Source organism: Myripristis murdjan, chromosome 17, assembly GCF_902150065.1.
Source record: "Myripristis murdjan chromosome 17, fMyrMur1.1, whole genome shotgun sequence".
NCBI classification, from domain to species: domain Eukaryota; kingdom Metazoa; phylum Chordata; class Actinopteri; order Holocentriformes; family Holocentridae; genus Myripristis; species Myripristis murdjan.
In genome coordinates this window covers 7,149,992-7,173,874 of record NC_043996.1, presented here as the reverse complement: position 1 = coordinate 7,173,874, position 23,883 = coordinate 7,149,992, and the positions used below count along the sequence as shown (strand labels likewise).

The 23,883-nt window shown below is 41.2% G+C and overlaps 1 protein-coding gene across 1 annotated transcript; it reads left to right on the top strand.

The window, feature by feature from the left end:
• The first annotated feature begins 16,610 nt into the window (after positions 1-16,610).
• klf17 (Kruppel like factor 17) lies at positions 16,611-19,782 on the top strand. Its single transcript, XM_030075521.1, has 3 exons — positions 16,611-16,804; positions 17,121-18,276; positions 18,442-19,782. The coding sequence occupies exons 1-3, from the start codon at positions 16,718-16,720 to the stop codon at positions 18,615-18,617; spliced, it is 1,419 nt and encodes a 472-aa protein (XP_029931381.1). The 5' UTR covers positions 16,611-16,717; the 3' UTR covers positions 18,618-19,782.
• Positions 19,783-23,883: the final 4,101 nt, after the last annotated feature.

Below are 23,883 nucleotides of genomic sequence, written 5' to 3'. Positions count from 1 at the left end.
AATCTCCTAAACTCTGCACTTTATGTCTGTTTCTGCACTATAATTGTATGGATTTTTTAAGTGGCAGTCTTTATGTCCAAATTTTCTGAGGGACAAATTAAGTAATCTTGAATCTTGAGTCTTGAAAAAAGAGAATGAAGATAATTATTTTCAAGTGTTATGCTGTCTTTAATTTGCCCCCTGGCATAGCTGGAAAACAAAAATTACTGTGGTTTGAAATATTGCCTGGATGTTTGTGTGTTAATGTTTGCGTGTGCATATGTTTTTGCATGTGTGTGTGTGTGTGTGTGTGTGTGTGTGTGTGTGTGTGTATGTGTGTGTGCGCGCGTGCGTGCGTGCATGCGTGCATGTGTGTGTGAGAATGTGTTTTAATAGTTTGGCACATCCAAACTTTGCGTGGGCATTCCTGTATGCATGCAATGCTTGGTGTGTGCATGTGCATGTGTGTTTGTGTGTGTGTGTGTGTGTTCCTTACTGTGTGTATCAAGGTGGATCTTTGTGAGAAAGTATCACTACTTGTGCTGTCTTTGAAAGAGGCCCTGCAGCTATTCAGGGCCTAAATCATATAATGGCTTAAATAAATAACAGCCCCACATCTCCGTGACAGCTTTTCAAAGGGCTGGCAGGTTTAATGTTCTGTGCACCACAAAGCACACCGACAACACAACACTGGCACAGGAGAGGGGATTATGGAACTTCTTAACTCAGCGAAAACACAAGTTGACAATGCAATCTTAAACTGATCAGCAGCCTGGCACAATACACTGCATTTATACAACTGCAGGTATAACACAAAATAGAAGAAGTGGAAGGCAGAATGTTTTTGCAAGATAACCCTATGGCAGAGTAAAACTTCATGTGAAAACTGCTTTGGAATGTGTTTTTAGAGAGATGTTTTGCTTGTGATTTCACAAAATGAGCCAGGATAGCTACAGAAGTCCCCTCCAGTTTCATTTTGGCAGAGATTTTTAACATTCATAGGTGTGAACTTGGACCAAGATAAAGAAGTAGGCCTGGATACTTTTTCTGATTACAAGAAGAGAGTAGGAGTGAAAATGCACAGCTAAGATTCAGAGTCAGCTTCAAACAGAGCTTTTCCTTCATTTGAAAGCGTGATCTATAGATTATAATACATATTTTTCCCCTGCAAACGGTTTTAAGATGTGCCATTTCTGGTCATGCAGAAGTTTTGAGGAGCTCCAATCCAGTTGGTGCACTGTGCCCACCACAGCGCCCCCGCCCCCTCATCTTTTTTGTTACTGTCCACTGAACCATGTTTGCTCTTCACTGTCACTCGCCACAGTGACTGATTGCTTACTCAATCTGTTCACTGAATTTGTAGTAATAATTTGCAATGATGGTTTCTCTCTGTACGGTGACACACCTGTTTTCCATCTAATTTAATTGCTGCCAAGACACATTGAACATGAAAGTCTTGTTTGAAGCCTCAGGTGACTGGAACAAGTGCACAGCCTGTGTTTACAAGGGGACCGATCCATAAACACAAGGCCTTGTAAGACTTTTAAATGACAGGCACTCAGTCACTGTTTGTTGTTCTCTGCACAAAGAAAGTCTTGCTGCCAACTCGTTACTTTTAATTGAATTTGTTAAATTATTGATTTACATATTTATTTATGCATTTTATCCTGTTTACCCTCATGGTCTATCCTTTTAATCTCTAGATTTTTTTTTCCTCGCAATTCCCTACCATTTATTTTTGCATTTTGCTCACTCCTATACATGTCCTCTCTTTTATTATTTTATTATTTGCACTCTTAATGATTAATTTGCATCTATCTACTGTTTGGAGCTTTTATTTATTATTTATTTATTAGTTTTTGTTTATTTTCATACCTTAGTCATTTTGTTAGTACTTTTATTTTGCTGTTTTGAGTTTGATCTATTTCTTATTTGTCTCAGTCTTGCCTCTGGTGTTCCCTCAATGCAAATGATGCATTTCCGCAGTTCCCATCTTCTTGTCTGTAATGATTTTTGAATTGATAGTGCACTCATTAAAGCTTTTTTTTTTTTCTAAACAGCACCAATAACATCACTAAGATGCACATTTAAAAAGCCCTTTTAATGTGGAAAACTTAAAAGTACTCTAACTTTCAATAAAAGAGCAACTAAGTAAAGTCAGTAGCTGCTATTTAGGAGCAGCGACTTTGTAAAGTAACTAGTTACTCTGAAAAGTAGATTTCCCCAGCACTGATGCAACTACAGTGTGCATATTTGTGATGATAGTCATAGTTAATTATGGTTTTATACATGTCATGCATGTATCTGTGTTTGTGTGGATACCTGTCAGATCAGTACCTGTATGAGGTCACATGCAGTAGTCACATGCAGTGTCAGTTTAGATGTTAAGATATTCACACGGTGTCATTGCCAAAACCACACACACACACACACACACACACACACACACACACACACACACACACACACAGGAGCGCGCAGTCTATGCCAGGCTTGTGTTGGTATGAAATCACGTGTTCTGATGCCAGCTGGTGCACATGGCCATACTTGTGAGTTCATGTGCTTGTGGCAAGACCCTAGGCTTATTACAACCTTGTAGAAAGAAGAAATGAATCACAGACATCCAAAAAAAAACAAAAAACAGCCTCCCTTTGCAGCTGATTCTAGCCAACTGGTGGTCGGTATGTGCATCTGCATTTTTGCAACTATTTATTTGTCATGACAAGGGAAAAATCTGAAAAAAAAAAAAAAAAAAAAAAAAAAACACCGAAAACACCGAAAACACCACACACTAAAACACCATAATTCACATATTTCCCTCTTGTTCTCTCACTCTCTCTCCCTACTTCCCATACAAACTGCACCCCCCACGCAACCCCTCCTCCCCTCCCTCCACTAATGAAGAGAGCTCCCCGTCACTCATCCCCCTCTGCTCCTCTTTGTCTCTGCTGGGGAGGTCGGGGGTGTAATTGGCCGAGCCTGCTCTGCAGAAAGCAGACCTCTTGTCTGGGGACACAAAACCGTCTCTCTGTATGTCTGCAGCGCCGCAAGGTCAAAAGGACATGCCACATTCAGACACACACAAACACACACACACATAGGGAGAGAGAGTGAGCCCTCTTCACTCATCCTCCAGCCCCCAACAATCTGCAGAGCTACCTGGGAAAGGTAATTATTTGCTCTTCCATCTGTCCTCCAGCTTTCAGACCACTCAACTGCCAGGACTGAAAAGAAACAGATACAGCAAGATTGTATCACTTGTTTAAAACTCGCTCTCACTTCCATGCAGATCAAATTACACTCCTCTTTTTTTTTTTTTCTCCTGTGGCACTTTTAAAGTTTCAGAAGCCCAGATGCAGAAATGACACTACAACTGTTGTGTTCCTCTGTTTTGCAGTTTCACGTGGCACTGGGATTAAAATTACACATATGGAAACATTTGTGTCCATGTGTGGCGGTGTGGCCAAGTGTTCAATAATGCGACCACCCAATGTGGTGTCCATCAACAAATACTGTATGTATCCTACTGAAATGTGTCCTAGAGCATGATGCTGTCAGGATATACATGATGTTAAGTAAAACTGTCATTGATTGACAGAAAATGTCATTGGTTAACTTATACCTCAATGGGTGGAGCCAAGAGGGAACTCACCTATTTGGCTATATACCTAGTTTGAACTTGCAAGGTTATGATTGAGCTAAGCAGTTAAATTATGTTATTATTTATTTATTTGTTTATTTATTTTTTGACCCTCATAGGGAACAAACAATAGAAGTGAATACATTTTGTAAATGTCACAAAAAAAGTTGTGTGCATTCTTACAGATTTTATTCATTATTTACAATACATTGTCTATATATCATGTCATGCTACTGCTAATTCAGCTAAGTCATGTGCTAATTAACGTACACCTGTCTGTGCTGCTCTGCGGAAGCTAACGAATGTTACAGACGTACTTTGGTCGCCTTAAAAAGTAGTTGTGAACATTATAATGAGTTTCTGAGTTTCTGAGTCTCAACAGTTGTCCTGCAGACTGCGTTGAGGGCAAGCAAGAAGCTGCAGCAAACGGTCGGGCAAGTTTACCATCCCTTCACACTTTAATACAAAATACTGAACTTTCGTTGCCAGTCATGAACCTGTTTATTATTTTTATGGTAGACTGTATTCTTTGAAGTTAGCAGGCCTGCCATGACATCCTCAGCCTGAACGCATCCCCAGTCCCAGCACACAATATTTAACCCTTAGAAAGCCTGAACAAGCGCATGGACCTGCACTTCTCCATGAGTGGGTCAAAAGCGATCCATACTAGAGTCAGTGTATTCTTCAATAATTGACGCTGCTTAATTTTATCCTTCTTTACTAAACTGTGCTAAAGAAACACATTTGGTGTTTACTCATTTTAAAATGTAAATAACTCGTTGATAAAAAAAAAAAAAAAAGTATACTTACATCAAATCAAACTGGCAATCCATCAATTATATGAGCTGCCGAACTATTTATGTACTTACAAACTGCAGGTTAGTGAAAAAAAATCTAAAACAAATGTCAGTAAGCATCTGTCTCTCTGTTATTGCTCTATTATGTTTACAACAGATATACAAAAAACTAGAGCTTGTCTCCTCTCTGCAGAGGACAAAGTGAAATACACACAGTTGGCCTTATTTTGTAGCAGTTATGAAGGAGTAATATTGTGCCTGCCATCCAAGTGATGTTCATACGTGTTTAAGATGCAGGCCAATTGTTTGTGCATTTCTAATATTGTTTGAATTATGTCCCTGATAAAAACTTTACCCAAATATGTGTTGCTGACAAAATCCAACAGATTATTTGACAGTTGGCCCTTCTTGGGTCCTCCCTTGGCCCTGGGCCCTGGACAACTGACCTGGTTGCCACAAAACCCCCCTCCTGCCCCCTGTCAGCGGCCCAGAACCCAAACGCTGCCTAACACCTTCACGTCATAGTCACATGACTTAACTGTAGCCAAAACGGCTGGCTACACTGGAATCAGGACCAGCTTTTAACCGGAAAAAAAAAAACGGTTATTCTTTGGCAAACTGAACACCAAAGCTACACCTAAAAGTTACTGTGCTGCCAAAACTTGCCATTTATTTTCATGTGTCCAGGTGAAGTGTGATGGTATGCAAATGTTATGCAACAGTCCAGAGCAGCATTCAGCACTGAGCGACATGCCATGCTCCCGAGCACTAACACCCATGTTCAACACCCAACCTTCACAACAGCAGCTGACGAACTTCACTGTCTTTTGACGGCCTCTCTGTCATCTGTTTTAATTGTTCAGGCCCTTTGCTTTCAATAAGGGTGGTGTAATTTTGGTTTAGTCATCATAGCCGTAGTCACAGTTCACCTAAACCACCTGGATATGGAAGATAAAGATAAGAGCGTGTCAACAAACAGACTTGTTGACCTCAGAGACCTCACGTCTCCTCTCAGGTCTAGACTGAAGAATGTGCGTGTGTATGTGTCTCTCACTATGTGCTTTATTGTCACACTCTTTTTCACTTTTTCATATGAGATGATTTATTACAGAATTCCAAAAGCCTGAAGTCATTTTTTTTGTTCCTACTGTTTTCTTTTTAAGATTTCTTTCTCCTTAACTACTTAGATAACATGATATTCCCTGTTCATATAAATACTGAAAACAAGTTATATATTTAGATTCCAATATATAGCGAAGCTAGAAGTATTTTGATTTAATATGTAACCAGTTTATTAAACTTCAACACTGAAAGGTCTAAGACGCCTAAATAATTATAAATAATTCATTCATTACTTCGTACCTCCTTGAAGTAATATTTGTTTGCTGCTACACATCAAGACACAACTCTGGCTTACTCATTCAGTTGTGATTCATGTTGTAACACTGTCGGCACAACACAGCATGTTGGTGCTTTTTTTTTTTTTTTTTCAATTACATTTGGCACGCAGGATTGTTATGATACATGAGAAACATGTTGGTTAAGTATCAAGACACTGAGTGCATGTGCAGACCATAATTTAAAAAAAAAAAATACATAGGCCTATACCTCACATATATATTAGAATATGGCTCAATATATGTTTGAAAATATGCAAAGGTTGTTTCTGTCCATGCAGATTAAATTTAGACAGCAAAAACATTTTCTTCCCCTCTTCCCTCACTCCCAAGTATATCCACAATCTGCCCTTCAGTACATACACAGTATTGCAAATGAATGGCACCTATGTTTACAAATTAGTATTTTGTCCACTTTTGTCTTATATTAGAAAATATCTCCAAGCATACTCTGAAGTATGCATCATGTGGGTGAGGTGTTGTAAGTGAGGAACGGAGTGTGCTGATACTGTAGTTTTCCTATGGAAACACAACATGAGAACAGAACAGTACTTCATGTCTTGTCCAAACTCTACATCAAGGAACACCGCAACCTATCGGGGCCTTGATTATTTCAATAACATCACTCTGTCTGTACGGTCTGCATGGGTGGCCCTGGTGGGTATTGAACTCCTAACCCTTGCATTACATACCACATTGACACAGAGTCCACAGCGTGTTACACACAATGCATCACTCTTTGTCCTCTCACTCACCCATGGCCTGCACCAGCTCTCTTCAGCGTCTCCGTGGCCCGTGACAGAAAGCAAAGAGATGAGGTATTTCAGAAAGCACTATGTCATTGGACATCCATCAAACATATTTGAATTTCTCCTGATTGCTACGCTTACACCTTTCTTAGAGTTAAATAGTCGGGTTGACGCATTGTCTCTGAGATCATGGGCCCCAAAACGCCTCGTGGGCCTGATTTCTGGTGGGTCTCCACATGACGTGCACTGAGAGGTTTTGTGAAACAGGTTTCCATGTTTCTCATGTTTTGGTGCAAGGGTGCAAATACGACAAACAGCAAGGCAGGTATGTAATACTACACACACAGAAATGTATACCATTTTGTGTCAATCAGTCAAAAAGCGTCAGACATCATATGTTTTCCTTACACCACTTGCAAAAGAACAACAATAGGTGTGATTTTGTCCCATTGTGTCGCGCATCTTCCTAGGGCGTCGTGCATGATTTTTGGAGTTTCACAGCACAGCCGCTGAAAGACGAGCTAACTGGAGCAGCCAAGATGGATGGAGGGCTATCAGTTATTGCCCAAGAGCACAAGGATTGCTCCTCAAGAGATCATGTAGACGCCATGCTGCAACGGCAACCCTATACCACCTCCCCGGTTTAACACACACCGTTTCTCTCCATTACCTCTTTAATGACACACCTATTGTCAGCCATGTTCTTTAAACGGCAACCCACTTGTAATGATACAAGCTGGCTATTCATGGCTAACAGATGGACGACTAAAAACGGTGTCAAGTCCATGAGTACATGACCAAATTCCTGTGTTTCCTGACCTTGAGAATAGAATAGAATAGAATAGAATAGAATAGAATAGAATAGAATATGCCCCTCCCCCCTCTATGCCTGGCAGCTTCCACAACTTCCTATGGACATTTTTTTTTTGTTTTTTTTTTGTAATTTACAGCAATGTCACTGTGTCTTATGGATAAAAAGAGGGGGGCAAGCTAATTGCCTGTCAGATACAGATGTCAGAGGGGCAATTAGTTTTCTCAGTTTGTATAGATCTGACAGTTGTTCCTTTTTTTCCCCTTCCCACTACAAGCTGCACATTACTCTCCAGCAGCACATTGATCTAACTACAATATTGTTCTACAGTGTTGTTCTCCATGAATCAGACTAGTGTTCATTTAGTTTGTTCCTGTGTGTGTATGTGTGTGTGTGTGAATGTGTCCACCAAGTGATTTCATATTGTCACAAAGTGCTTGCAGACAGCTGCTGTTTTACTGCCAGACCTAAATACTTGTTATGTGATTTATAGCCTATTTATACCACAAAAGTGTTTGGAAACATGTTAATAATATTTCATTATATGAATTCCCTACCCCCAAAAAAGTTTAGGTGCATTTTTAAACATTTTTCCATTATCAGAAATTTCAGCTTTCTGAAATACTTTCCTTCCCTATATTTTGGATAATTGAGGTTTTTATCATGCTGTCTATGATCATCTGATCTGTTAATTGCTGTTATTTCACTCTGTTTCCTACACGTGCAATCTAGTTTGTGTTCTGACTGTCAGCCCGGCTGTCTCTCGGTCCGCCTGCCCGCTGTGTGAAATGACAGGCACTCAAATGGGTTGTTATGTGCTGAAGTGCATGCAAGTAGAAATGATGCCCTCTTTCAAATAAAGCACCTTGGGCAGTTAACCCAGCATAATGCTTTATATATTACATTTTCCAAATAGAACATTTCTTTTCATTCTTCATACTGTTAATAGTCATCTAAATTGTTTTTGATGAGCATTAGTAAACCATCATGGCAGAAACACACACACACACACACACACACACACACACACACACACTTGAGGCAGACCCAACAGGGTGGCCTGGTATCATGCACATGGCAGACAGCTGAAGAAAGAAGAAGAGCTGAAACTGACAGGATGAAGTGAAACCAGCTACTCTGTTATATTTCCAGTACATTTGTACAAAACCCCAACTGGAATTGTGTCTCCATTTATTTGGATTTTAATTTTGATGTGAGTTGTCATTCACCTTAAACGAGCCACCCCAGTAACAAAGGTCAATGAGTTTATTTATGTATTTCTTAAATATTTCAATGGGTGCAAAGGGTGCTGCTATAAACTGTATAGCCACGAGCCACTCTGCACAGTTTAGTGTAGAATTTGACATCAAACCATAAAGCCAACACAAGCTGTGGGCCTGCAGGCTTATTTCCAACACAGTGTTTAAATAATGTTTTGGTAGTTTGTTTTTCCCAGACATTAGCATGCATGTTAGCAAATATTATCACAGATCAAAGGCCAAGTCAGTTTCACCAAGCAGCACAATAAAAACTATTAAATTATAATAACTTAATTGACTCTGTGCACAAGACGAGTGAGGCACATCCGGTTTCGCCAGATAGCGGCACTTCAGTTTCCGGTCTGTGTAATGGCTAAGCCTAACGCTTACATATTCTCCCGGTGCCTCACGGATTTGCCCAGACTAACGATAAACTATGTCCACCGAAACGTTGCTGCCACTTCCCCTGCCCCCAAAAGCAAACGAGAAAAGGGTTTTAAGTTATACATCTCCAGCTATTTGCACAACATCGAAGGTAGGCTATGTAATTTAGAGAACGTTAGCTAACAGTCGTTAGCTAGCTTTAGCTAACTAACGTAGATGGTTAGCACCAGGCGAATCACACCGTAACGTTTGTTGTGTAGAATGAATCTCGTTTTTGTATCCAGTGGCAAGTTAACTGACTATACCTGATGCCTGTGTCATGAAGCGGGATTAAGGCGTTACCGAGATAACTTCAGGCTCAACTCCAGATTTTCTGTATCACAAAGCTGGTTCACCTCTCATCGGGATAGGATGCCTATCCTAAACCTGTTCTGAAAGCTAGCCTGCTAGGGTTAGGGATACGGTTGACCCTGCTATCAACTTGATGTACTGACATGATTGGATTTTGGCGTCCGCTTTATTTATCATAGCCTGTAAAACAGACACGCAACACGTCTGTGCAGTGCAGTGAGTTCATAGGTGTCAGCGTCAGATGTGGGCTACTTGAACCACTGATGTGTAGTTTGCGCATTTATGCCGTGGCTGCCTGCTCTTCGCGGCAGCCACGGTGTTCGATTTAGTGTGTAAATTTTGTTTTTCCTCCTCATACTATTCCAGTCAGCTGCCTCGGAACCCTCCCTTATACATGCGCGTTCACGGCTCTTGATGAGACAAACCTGGATTGAGTGAGCGAGTTGATAACCGGCGTCGTGATACCGGTTATTCCTGATCACCATGATCTCTGTTAGTGTAGCCGGATAGGTCTGAGAAATCCTGGGAAAACTGAGCTTGCTTCATGATACAGGCCTCAGGTATAGTCAGCTAACTTGCCACTGGATACAAAAACGAGATTCATTTTACACAACAAACGTTACGGTGTGATTCGCCTGGTGCTAACCATCTACGTTAGTTAGCTAAAGCTAGCTAACAACCGTTAACGTTCTCTAAATTACATACCTTCGATGTTGTGCTTTTTGGGGGGGGCAGGGGAAGTGGCAGCAACGTTTCGGTGGACATAGTTTATCGTTAGTCTGGGCAAATCCGTGAGGCACCAGGAGAATATGTAAGCGTTAGGCTTAGCCATTACACAGACCGGAAACTGAAGTGCCGCTATCTGGCGAAACCGGATGTGCCTCACTCGTCTTGTGCACAGAGTAGCACTGTCACGGGTGTAGTGCATACTTTGTATTTGCAAAACTCCTGCAGTTTCTAGGGGTTCTAACAGAAAACGCACCTACAGCTATGTGTGTCACTAAATGCTAAGACAAGTGTGGAGTACCTGTCTTAGCGTAAATATGCTCAATGGACAAAACGGTGAGAAAAATATTGCTATCTAGGATCATCATCCCCCATCAAATCTTCAGTTTTTAGTTTCTGGAGTTTTTTTTTTTTTTTTTTTTTTTTTTTTTTTTTTTCAACATTCAAAGCACCTGGTTGGGATTTTGCCGACCTTTAGACCTTTGGAAGTTTTGGGGTCTATCATTGGCTGGAGCTGAAACGGAGCTGAAACGGATTTAGATATTCTCTGAAATCTGGCAGTTTGATTATTTCAACTGGATTTGCAAAACAAGGTGCAACCCACCTTTAACTCAAGAGCATGTTAATCAACAGCAAAACTGAAAGTTTTACAGGGGATGAACTGCTGCGACTGTATATGGTTCCACATGTTGCCCTTTGCATATGTGTGTGTCTGTGTGTGTGTGTGTGTGTGTGCATATGTGTGAAGCAATTTTAATCAAGAGTCCTTTTCAAAGTGTACATGTAAGGTGTGTTTTGCAGCAGAAAAACAGTGATTTTGGGGTTCCAAGTGTACTTCATACTGTTAGTGTACTAACTTTTAGGGCGACAGACGTCTTGCAAGGGACAAGGATTCAGGTTCAGGTGATCCAGGTTGTTTCAGTGTTGTTTTTACAAGCCCCCTCAGGTGAACACTTCTTTTGTGTTTTCTACTCGTGATACCTCCCCCTGCCTGTGATTGGTCCTGATGTCACATACTTGGGTGCATCACCGGGGGGCAGATTTCAACTTTACTTTTGACTGCCATACTATTTGGAGCAAAACATCACTGGTGCAAAGAGGATAAGCAAATACAATCATACTAACTATAAACACAACAAAAAATCTTAGGGAGGGAAGCCTTAAAATATCCAACTTGCATGTAGTTGCAATAAAACTTTTTTTTGTGTATGAGACGTCCCTCTTAATTGACTTTATAGTTCATTTTTTGCCATGTTTTGTGTGCTGCTTTAATCCAATGTTAACCATGACCTGTTGATAGATCAAATAGGTACACAGGTATGGTTTGCTGCTCTCTGTTGAAGTGTTGTGTTTCTGACAATAAAAAAAAAAAAAAAAAACAGACTCATGACCTTTTTGCACCCTTCTTGTATGGAGCAGCATAAAAAGATCTACAGTTCTCAGAGCAGACTGCACACTTCATTTGAAAGAAGTAGAAAGGAGTAATAAACCGGTTTATAAGCTGCAGCAATAATGTAGCCACAGGTGCAGTTTCTCAGTGTATCTATGTATATCTCTGTGACGGAACAACAATGATGACATCATGGTGTAGTGATATAAAATGGTTGACAATGTAATGCATAACTTCACCATCTCTCTCTCTCTCTCTCTCTCTCTCTCTCTCTCTCTCTCTCTGCCCGCAACAAGACAAGAGTTTCAACTCAGCGGGTCGTCGTTGCCATTCCAGCTCCTAAGAGCCGCTAAGTGGCCGTGATCCTGATCACACACACAAACGCGCAGTGGCCAGCATGGCGCTATACGGACTGCTAAGTATCTGTGATCCTGATCTCATTAGGCTAAACGGCTAGCTGCTAATGGCCTCATTAGTGCTGAATGCCAGTAAACCATTTAGCCACCATGAGTTGTCTGCTCTATCTATAAGACACGGCTAAACCACTTATCAGCCCAGTAGCCGTACACTATAGGGCAACGCCATTTTGCCTCAAGTGATATAGCAACACATTTATGAGGAAAGGGTTTTTGCGCGAGATCTCATGAGTTTGCTCGCTTTTTTAAATCAACGTCCTTGCATTTTACATGCTTTGTATATTTTTTTCAGGATTTAATTGTAGTAACTGCAAATCCCCTTGACCTCTGACATCACAGAGAGAAAAATACATGTTAATTTATTATTCCAGTTGAGTGAACAACACAGTTTTCATTAATTGGACAGTACATGGTCTATGTTTATGTGTATCATTACAGATTCTTTTATGTATAATTACTTGTTGTATTTTGCTTGTGGTTTATTATTGGAGGCTCTAATATTCAGTGTGATTACCTGAACTAAAGCCTAATAACAGCATCCCATGTATAGGTGACCGGTGCATCAACCCACACGCAGTGCAGTTCAGTGTGGTCAGACAGAGAGACTATTCCACCCATGCAGACTATATTTGACTCAACAGGCGTCAAAATTTGGCCTCAGGAAGAGCAGAATTACTGATTACAGGGGCCCGGGCCCATGTTTTCACTATTCCCTTTTCCCATGATTCTTCTCAGCAGTTAGCGTTTGTTCTCATTTCCTCTCCTCTCCACCTTCTTTTGATATGTTCCCTTAAAAAACCCAACTAGCCCTGATTTCACTGTTGCCTTTTTCCTTTCTTTTTCTTTTTTTCTTATTTTCCCTTTTTGTTCTAATCAGTCTGTTGCTTTTTCATGTCATGCAAAGCAGAGTATTTATCCTAGATAGCGGCTGGGTTTCCCCTCCCCTCACTTGGCCCATGTGATAGGGGATAATTGCTGTGTGTGTGTATGTGTGTGTCCATGTCTCCATACTCTCTCGAGCAGATTGGAATTGATTCATCCAAGTGGAGCTACTGTTTGAACAGGAACACAAACACAAGTGTGTGCATGTGTGTGTGCATGAGCGAGTGAGAGAGGAGGAGAGTATTGTGTGTGTGTGTGTGTGTGTGTGTGTGTGTGTGTGTGTGCATTTGTCTGTGCGTGCCTGTACACATTTGCACACATTTTTTTTTTCTGAGAATTGAATCTTCTGCCAAATACAGAAGTACTGATTTAACAGAATTATTTACTTTATACATATTTCAGGGAGGTAAGTATGCAGATACAAAAGGAATAGAAAAAGTGTGCACTTTTGATTTTTTTTTTTTTTTTTTTTTTCTTAATTGTTGTCTATTGCTTGCCTTTGGACAATTAGTTGTCAAATCATATTTTGCTTACCACTACATGGCTGTTTATTGGTGACTGTAAACCAGCCAAACATCATTTGGTCAGTCCTTTTAATACAAATAAAGTGTAAAACAATGGCTTGGAGAAAAATCTTTGAACACTGAAGTGGTGTAATCTGTTACACAAACACATGGGTTTTCATCTATATATAACCACATCTGCACACACACACGCACGCACGCACACACACACACACACACACACACACACATACACACATACACACACATTTTTAATTGTTGTTTGCTGTTACTGGTTTGTGTGTCCGCTTGTTTTTAATGTTTATTATTTAAAGCCTGACCAAGACCAACAAAGTAGCTTTAGCTGTGCTATAAACACTACATCAGTTGCATTATTTAATGCTGCAATGTTTATCTGCTAAATAAATGACTCAAATAAAATAAATATTATAATAAGAATAATAAATGAAAATAAGATTGAAATTACGAAGACTGATGATTCCTGTGAAAATCTGAATTCTGGTTGTGAGATGAAAAACGTGAAAGAAATGAGATGGAGGCTGACTCAGTAAAAGGTCATCCATAAAGGTGGAGCACTAGACTTGAGAGTATGACTCAGACTATGGCAGCAAGTGAGAGGGGAAGAGCAGAAAAAGACTGAGAGAGAGAGAGAGAGAGAGAGAGAGAGAGAGAGAGAGAGTTGGACTGAGGAGGAGTGAAGTGGATGGAAAGAGAAAATTGTTTGCAGTATAATGAGAATCTCTGAGTTGTCAGATGCTCTTTGATATTCATTTCTTGCCACTGTGCACACTGCATTTAACGCATTTCACCGCAAAACAGTCGTGTCACACAGTCTGTCCATGGGAGGCATATTGAGATTCAAACTGCGAGTATCTGAACTTTCTGGAAAGTAAATGTACAAAGTGACAGGCCCACAAAGTGAAAGGACAGCATAAAATAACCTATTACAAGGAAACAGATGGAGACAAACAATTCAGCAGGATTTTTTTTTTTTTTTATCTTTATTTGGCAAACAATTCAATGTATCCAGGATGAGATGCCTTGGCCGTGCTCTCTGTCTGTTCGCTTAGCTGTAATCTTAAGTAATTGTGTTTAGAAAACACTCGAGCCGGGAGACTTCCTCCCTTTTAGAAAAGAGAGTCACAAAAGGGGAAACCTGAGCCTAGGGCAATTCTTTATCTCCATCTCTCCCTCTATTCTTGGCTATTTGGTTTTTTACATGACCTGAGTTTGATAATGTGTTTGATGAAACAAGATAGGGACGAGCTTTCTCTTTAGGGGCTCTAACAACACACATTTCCAGTGTCCTGTAAATTTTTAGGCACAAACAGATCCCTGAACACATGCAGATTGTTTCTCCCACAAGAAGAAGAACCAGCTCATTCCTGTAATAGCTTTTTGAAAGATATGATACAAATACAAGTGATAAGGAGAAGTAATAAGGTAAACTCACTGCCGAGTGCTACTCCCTGCAGGAACAACACATGAATATTTGAGTGATTTTGAGATAAGCAAAAAGTCAATGAGTGTTTGAGGAGCCAGAACTGCTGCACGTCTGTATCCTTGCTTCAGCCGCCAGAGGTGACTGCAGAGTGAAAGTAGGGAGGAAGCAAGTGTCCAGTTTTTCCTCAGGAAACTGAGTCCATTTCCACTTGGCATGCAGACTCAACCGGAATGTGATTTGCGTAAGGCCGTGTGCGGGGTAAAAATAACGGAGTATATAAAGGCAGAAGGGATGCAAGGCTGGTCATCACACCTGCAGGCCTGAGAGGAGCACCAAGGCAGGCAAAGAAAGGAAGCAGACACTCATAAAGCTGCAAGAAAAAAAAAATAATAATAATAAGAATAAGAATAATAATTATATATATATATATATATATATATATATATATATATATATATATATATATATATATATATATGCAGCTTTATGAGTATCTGCTTCCTTTCTTTGCCTGAAAATAAGTGAATTTCTAATTGGTGTATTTCTAATGTTAAAGTGTTCCTAAAGGACCTTTAAGAATGATTGGGTCTTTATTTAAATAAAAAAAAAATGTAGATAGATAGATAGATAGACATAAATAGTTCACAGGATTATTACATTATTTTTTAACAAAAATCGAAGAATCTAGACAAAATAATCATGTTGCTCCAAATCAATAAATGAATCTAACATTGCCGTTCTTTTAGGTAGATTTTTCCTGCTCTAACTCTGTTTTTTTTTATTTTTATTTTTCTGCTGCTCTAGGACCCCTGACCCCCAGCCCCCACTCCCAGCCTATCCACCTGTGCATTACCATAGTAATGAGTGTAGGGGAGAGGTGATAGTAGGTAAAGATCATTCCTCTTTGTTGACATCAGATTAACAGGTTGTTTCGATGGGCCTGCGGAATGAGCCGCCGCTTCACACGTCCGTGTTTGAGTGTTAAACATGCAGGGATCAAGTCGAGACAAATTAATGGCGTGTCAGTTGAGATTAGGCTCAGGGATTGTGTGTGTGTGTGTGTGTGTGTGTGTGTGTGTGTGTGTGTGTGTGTGTGTGTGTGTGCGGACCTGTTGGAGAGGCTCGGGCGAAACTAAAGATATTTCACTTGCAAAATAATGTCTTTAGTAGAAGTTTAATATATCTTAATTTTAAGGTGGCAGATGACCATGGTTCAGACCAATAAATCATGGTAATCTCATGGTAGGCTAGTCGATGAAATATTAATCCAAGAGAAGTTACACAGTTTGACAGGTAGGCTTTGTGATGAGTGTCCTGCAGGCCACAGCAGTGTGTCCAGCTGGTCTGGTGTCGCCCTCTATTTCTGCCTCCAGGGAAATCTTCAGTTTCCCACAAGGGAGAGCTGAGACTGCTGCAATGCACTGACTGTAACACAACACCCCAAGTGAAAAATCAATAGGTTTCGCAAATATTAGCAAAATGCATACTAGTTTGTGTGTGCACTTAGTTCTGCGGTGTGACTATTTTGAACAAAGTGTCCTAATTTCTTTAGGACTCATGGAAGCAGAGCAAACCGCATCGAAAGTGTGATAACACTTCTATAAAAATGTATCATTAAAAATTCATGTTGTTTTCTGAATTGTTTGCATGTATATGTTTGATAATTCGTTCGTTCATTCACGCTAGATGAATGAAATTTTTTGCTGGAGTGTGCACCCGACACCTGACTTACCGTCTTGTGCTTGTTTCGGCTAGGTGCGCGTGAGCGCGTGCGTGCATGCGCCTAAGCCACGCCCCCAGCAGTAGAGCGCGCTATAAGAGGCTCTGACACCGGCTGATCCTCACATCCTGAATCCTGGAGCGCACCTGAGCAGTCTGCTATACCAAGTGGGCCATCTATGGACAGAAAGGAAACTCTCTGTTTGCGTTTCTAGCTTTTCGTTCTCATTTCTCGTGTAAAGGACCGACATGGCTGTGGCCGAGGCAGTGCTGCCTTCCGTTACTTCGTTCCCCGGCATGCAGTCGCTGGAGCAGAAGCTGTCTCCAGCTGTCAGTGTAAGTATTTTGTACTAGTGAGAGAATGAAAATGAAAGAAAATGTTTGGAGAGAAAAAATGGCTGAATTGTTTAGATTCTTCTCATTTAATAGCCTATTGTAGAACAAGTTTCATGTCTTCTTCTGAAGCTGCCTACACAGCCAACAGTTTACCACGTTAATTGCATTTGTGCGTTTGAGAAAGATATTTTGCTATGTAATAACTAATCAGAATGGCAGTGGCACGTTTTGTTATGGCATGAATGATTTTAGATTGTGCTGAGCCCAGTTGAAGTGTGACCTTATTCTAACAAGTTGCCTTTGCCCCCCTCTCCAGCTGTGGAAGGAGTGTGAACGGAGCAGTGCAACAGGTGCTGCAGAGATGAACCCGCTCATTGAAGTGGAGTTCAGCATCGTCCAGTCTCCCGCTATGCTTCCCAGCACCAAAGACGACGACGAGCTGGGGAAATTCCTCGACTTGGAGTTCATTTTGTCCAACACTATCGGTTCCGAGGTTGTAAACGACAATGGCAATAGTTCGCCTTCTCCGCAGCAGCAGTGCGCGTATTCCCTACCGGAGTCGCCTGAGAGCTGCAGCGGTAACTCTGTGCCAGACGGCAGCGACGCACCACATCCCCATCTCCCCCCGCATGTTTACAACGCTACCGGAGGCTTCACAGGCTCAAACCCGGTCCGCAGCCTCATGGCGGAGCTTCTTACGCCGGAGATAAACTACCCGGGGGACAGTTTATCGGACAGTGACGACAAGGCGAGAGACGGGCGGGAGTACACCGAGCTGCGAGCCTTGAGCTCGGTCACCACTCCCGTCAATCCCGCTCAACTCAGAGCGTCCACATCTCCGTCCTCGGTTGAATACAAAGTCAAAACGGAGCCCACGGGGCAGTCTTGTATGGTTGCTGCCGCAAACGGGGACTTCATGGGACAAATGTATGACCACAAGCACCAGATGCACTCCGTGCATCCAGCAGCTTTTACGCACCGCCAGACAACCGTCCCCGCTGCACTACCGGGGTTTGGTGTGCACTCCATGCAGCACACTGCGCCTCAGGGACGCACAGACTGCCATTTGGCGCAAATGAACTCTACTATGAGCCCTCATCATCACCACCACCATCCTAACCCTCCTCCTCATCATCATCTTCAAAACCAGTACATGAATGCGCCCTATCCGCCGCAGTACGCACATCAGGGCGCGCCCCAGTTTCACGGACAGTATAACATGTACCGGGAGCCCTTACGCGTTCACCAGCAGCATCACCCGTCATCTATGCAAGGGATGATGCTCACTCCCCCCTCTTCGCCGTCGTTGCTGGAGTTTTACGCGCAAGAGGACGGAGGAAGCATCAAGCAGAAACGAGGGCGCAGATCATGGGCCAGGAAGCGCGCAGCAACGCACAGCTGCGAGTTCCCCGGCTGTGGCAAAACCTACACTAAGAGCTCCCACCTCAAAGCCCACATGAGAACACACACAGGTAAGCTTATTTAAATGCAAGTATGGTCTACAAAATGAAGAAGTCTAATTAAATTCTCAGGTTTATACAGCTGGATTAAAAATCCCATTAGATTTGGTGCATTGCACATGTCTGCTCATGATGTCAGCAGCAGTCTAACTCAGTTTCCTTGCTTGTCTCTCTCAGGTGAAAAGCCATACCACTGCAACTGGGAGGGCTGCGGCTGGAAATTCGCCAGGTCTGATGAGCTGACTCGTCACTTCCGGAAGCACACCGGACACCGGCCATTCCAGTGCCACCTGTGTGAACGGGCTTTCTCCCGCTCCGACCACCTGGCCCTTCACATGAAGCGGCACATGTAGGCCTGAACAAACCAATGGACTTCACCACCATCATCATGTCTTTACCAGCTGTTGTGCCCGGCTTCACCTCGGGATCATACTGAAGAATCCCACAGGGGGCCCCGGGGCAAGCGTTTTGTATGGGCCTGCTCACACCTGTAAAATGTGCATCTGCCTCGGCCTAAAAAATCACTACAGCATACCTACAAAATTCTAGTTTGTAGTGACAGGATATGGTAAATGAATAAATGGTTCAGTGGAAAGTTATTGAACATAGCCATGATATTATGTGTATTTGAATTACAGATTTACTGGCTCCTCAGGCCCCCGGTAGGCTCTAGGGAATATCCAACATTTGCTGGTGTTTTATTGTAAATATTTGTGCATATATGAATCATTGTGGCTAAATTATAGTAGTTCAGTATTTAAGACATTCTCTTGCTCTGTCCTCTGATAACTTATTGTCAGTAAGTGCCTTAACAGGATTGCCGATTAGCTTTCTGAAAGGAAACACTAACTGTGGGCAGGACCCAGTATTTTTGTACATAATGTAAATTATATTTTTATGTTTACAATTTTCTTATAACTTTGATACTATTCAAATCAGGTCAGGGTTTTTATTGGCAATTTTTTTACTCTATTTTCTCAATGTTTTTATACACCATATCAAAATAAATGTGTTCAATGATGTAGGCTACATTTCAGACCAAATCAAGATGATTTTGTGAAGGCTTGCTCAAGAAACACTCTCAATTCAGGTACTAAAACTTTGCCTTTCAATATTTAATTCAGTTTCCATTATGTTTAAATCCAGGATAATTCAATCTTCAGGAATGCAATCAAGCAGATTTCTGGTGAATGAACACTCAATTCAGTTGATTCAAAATGTTTTCAAATGATACCACAAACACTCGTTTCTGTATAAACTGATAGGTGATTTGCTTTTGTTCGAAGGAGGAAAACACACTATTTGTGGCCTGGTTGAATATGAACCAGCCTGCAGTGGCTGAACTATGCTATGAAAGCTTTACTTGAAACAAACTTCTGACCAACTTAAATGTACCATACTGCAGAGTGCAATTGTTTGTGAATGCTTTCCAATTATGCAAATATTGATTGGTATAACTGTACCAATATGAAGTGCTAAAGGGCTCAAACTATTCTCTGAAAATAAAATGACTTTAAAACATGTCTGTTATATTATGTTTGCTTTTTTTCCCCATTCAAGTAAATCCTTCAATTTCACATGCTGGCATACCTGTAGCTACTGATATTTGATCATGAAGGAAGTTCACTTTTACTGTGTAATGTTAAACCCAGAAAGGGTTCCTGAATTGTTACATTTTGTTGTTAAATTGTAAGTTGAATCCTCACAAACTGGAAACAAACAACACAACATTTTTCCCTTTTATGGCCTAAACTCTCCTCACATTTCAGCACTAGGAGAATTACGTGCTTTGTCTTTAACCCAAAGCCTGATAACTGCTAGTTTAAGAGAGGCTACAGTGTAATCTCCTTGTTTCAGTAGTTTTCACAGCAGTAAGGATCAGGCCTGTCAGATTAAAACACTGAGGCCTCACTAAACTCTGCCACAATGCCAACAACTTAGAGGAAACAAAAATTAAGCGTGTGAAACTGCAGTATGTTGTAACTGGTGACTGTTTAGGCAAGGCAAGTTTATTTTTATCACACATTTCAATATAATTAAAAAAAAATATAAAAAAGATAAAATGGATACAGACAAACAGAATAGGAGAGTAAAAGTTCAAGTGCAGTATAAGATATAAATCAATAGTTTATATAAACTGACCAATACAAGACATTATAGCAACAGGTCGACTTGAGTGTCTGGCATTCCAGGAAGTAACAGATTATTGATAGCTATCATTAACTGAATATTTATGTCTTTGCAGGTGTTTGTTTTATAGGGTTTTTTGTGCTATGCAAGGCACTGGTGCTACCAGTCAGGTGTGTGTCATACCCGTCATGTCGTTCCTCTTATGAAAGGCTGCCCTCTAGTGTTCATAGATATAATGGCAGCTGCTGGAGCTATACGTCAGTTGGGTGTAATACTAGTTGCATATCAGTGCCAGGTGTTTCATTTTTTCTATATGTCTGCCTATTGAAAATGTTACATGTTTTGAGAAAAAGCAAAAAAAAAAAAAAAAAAAAAAAAAGCATCAAACATGTTAGATCTTTCAAATATGATGTGCTATCTCAATTCTATATTCTGCTAATGGCTTATGTGTTCCCAGCCACCAGAGAGGTAATATCAGTTCATGACACAGTTAAGACGTTGTCCTTGTCAGTAGTTGTTGGGAAAAGTTGACAGGAATACAACCTCTTCATTTCATGGTTTTCCTCTTTGGAGTGCAGGATGCTGCCTCACTGCCTACTTGTTCCTTCTCAATATGCTGTGACAGCCCTGTTGCCTCTCTCTCATGGTGTAGTGATATAAAATGGTTGACAATGTAATGCATAACTTCACCATCTCTCTCTCTCTCTCTCTCTCTCTCTCTCTCTCTCTCTCTCTCTCTCTCTCTCTCTCTCTCTCTCTCTCTCTCTCTCTTTCTCTCCCTAGGCCATCAGCCTCAAAAGCAGTGAACCACTCCACTCTGCTCTTGCTCTGTATCACCCATTTGGTTTTCTTCATCCTCTGCTACAGCTACAACAATTCCACATCATACTCTTCATTCTCCATCTCTGCTGTTTCTGTTAATCCTTTTATGCTACAATAATTATTACAACTTTGCTGGCACTAATGTGTCCGTTTCCCCTCTTTGTCACGGTTTAGCAGGCCGATCATGACAGCACAGACACAATCTGGGCCACTTTTGGTCTCACTGGCACCAGCAAGTGTTATGTAGGCCGATATGGCCCAAATGTAACACACCAGGTGTAACATGGGTATACAGCAAATGCCATCAGCACCGGCTGACACATGACTGACAAGCATTCACAAACAATTGCACTCTTGTAGTAAATGTATTTATGTCGGTCAGAAGTTTGTTTCCAGTAACAAAAAAAGTTGAAAAAAGTTGAAAAGTTTGAAATATAGCCTACATTACTGTAGGTTTTTTTTTTTTTTTTTTTTTTTTCATACAAACATTGAGAAAATAAGGTATAACACTGCTGAGTTATATTTCCTTTTTCTCTGTCTTATTTATGCTGCTGTTGCATGAACCACAACATATGTACTGTGTGCACAAATCCGCACAATAATATGGGATGGGTGGGGGTGGGGGGGTGGAGGGGGTTGCTAAACTTGAAGCTCTGCTGGTTCACATGTTTGATAGAAGAAAAACAATGAGAAATGGAGGATTCATTCTCGATGTTTAAGTTGTAAAAAACTTTGAGGAAAAAATGGCAGATAATTTATACTGATGTTGTTTAAATATAAAGGCACCACAGCTGGCCAGTTTCCAGTAGCCTGCATGGCTTGTGGTAAGCATGAAAGAGGTTCTTTGTATTTTCTGTGATTTAGGCACAATGCTGGAGTCAGAACATACCGGCTTAAAAAAAGAAAAAAAAAAAAAAAAAAACTGAACAAGAACACACTCAAACATACATTCAGTGTAATGTTGGTGTGTTACAGAGAAATATGGGCCGTGACACATGGGCAGCATTTTTTAGGCAGAGGACAATAGCAATGTACACCTTTACACTATTTGCACTTTTTTCATTTACACTTTTCATTTTCCAGTTCCATCCCTGTTATAAGCAATAATTCCCATCTCCACAGCTGTAACATGTTGCTTGTGTGTGTACTTGACCTGTGTTACCCTGCCATGTTGGCCAGAGTGTTTCTTAGTGTATCACAGTGAAGGAGAGCCTAAGATCATGAGGCTGGCGAAGGAAGCCACGAGGAGCCTGGTGGAGAACAAGCAGCAGGGGCCCGACTCCTGCCTCCTCAGCCCTCAGGAGATTGTAATGGCAGTCGTGCCTAAAATGCTGCAGGGCTTCTGGCTCCATCCGCCAAGCCTCTCATGTGTTACACCCTCCCTGCAGCTCAGGCCCCTGGCTGTGGGAGTAACAAGAGCATTTCTGGACCAGCTCCCCTCCTGTCTGACATCCACAAGGCGTCAGGTCCTCTTCACCTGCTCCTTCAGGGATGAAAAGGCACTCTCCATCCAGGAGAAGGTCAGGAATAGGTACATCCCTGATGTTCTGGTGGGGCTGCTGAACCGCTCCTGGACAGCATCATTGCCACCACAGTCCAGGAGGTTTCTGCCATGTTTGAGTCCCCAAACCACACAGAGGTAACTAGATGTGCTCACATGAATCATTAGCAGTATAAGGCACTGTAATGTGAAAAAATATCTTTTAACTTGTAATTTCATTTGCCAAAAATAAAGACAATAAAGAAATACTTCCTTGCAGCCAGCTGTAGGGCATGAAGGTGATGACTCCACCAACTCCCATGATAGAGGTTGGAGTAAAGAGTCCAGTTTGGAGGAGGACACCACCTCCACCCCAGAAATGGACTCTCCTGTTGCTATAAACTCCACCACCACCCATGAATAAGGTACGAGCGAGGGGTCCAGAACATTTTTATACAGAAATATTACTGGGGCAAATGAGGGTAAAGGAGTTCTAACAACATCTCTGATGGAGACTGAAAGACAATGAAGCTTGCACTGGAAGAATATCTCTGGTCTTTTTTGTTTTACAGTAAAAGTCATTTCTACAAAGCCACAACATGAAAAATTAGATTAAAACATTTTTTGATCAAAAACTCAATAATTATTGCTGTGAATGTGTTGTACATGAGGGATGACTTACGACAAAATGTAAAACTGTCTAGAGTCTAGGCTACTCATTTGTATATGTATATTAATCTTAGGAGTTTGAGTAACAAAAAATAGGTTGCAGATTCTTAAGCACCGTATAAGCTACACAGCCAAAAACATGACTTTTCTGTAAGTCTCAAGTAAAGACAAAATGGTCTCTGCATGCAACCATGTGACTGAACAAACAGGGTGAAGAAAAATAATATCTTGGTATCAAAAATTCACACATTCAACATGTCAATATCACACACTGGATCAAAAAAGACTTCTACCCAGCCTCCACTGTCCCATTTATGAAAGGGTTCATGTATGTTACATAAAACTACACAGAAGCATCACATGACAGTAGAGCTCCTGCTGGAGTGGGGGGTGCCCTGCAGAGCCTTGCTGATTGCTGGAGTACGACATGGATTTCTTCCCTGGCACAGTCACATAGATTGTTGATGAAGAAACGCCCAGTCTCAGATTCTGGAATTGCCTCCACCATTGGCCTGTTT

What these genes read in the sequence shown, in the direction of transcription:
- klf17 (XM_030075521.1), top strand. Translation starts at nt 16,718, where the DNA reads ATGGCTGTGGCCGAGGCAGTGCTGCCTTCCGTTACTTCGTTCCCCGGC. An exon ending in AGCTGTCTCCAGCTGTCAGT is followed by an intron (nt 16,805 to 17,120) that starts GTAAGTATTTTG and finishes CCCCCTCTCCAG; the next exon opens with CTGTGGAAGGAGTGTGAACG. An exon ending in CCACATGAGAACACACACAG is followed by an intron (nt 18,277 to 18,441) that starts GTAAGCTTATTT and finishes TGTCTCTCTCAG; the next exon opens with GTGAAAAGCCATACCACTGC.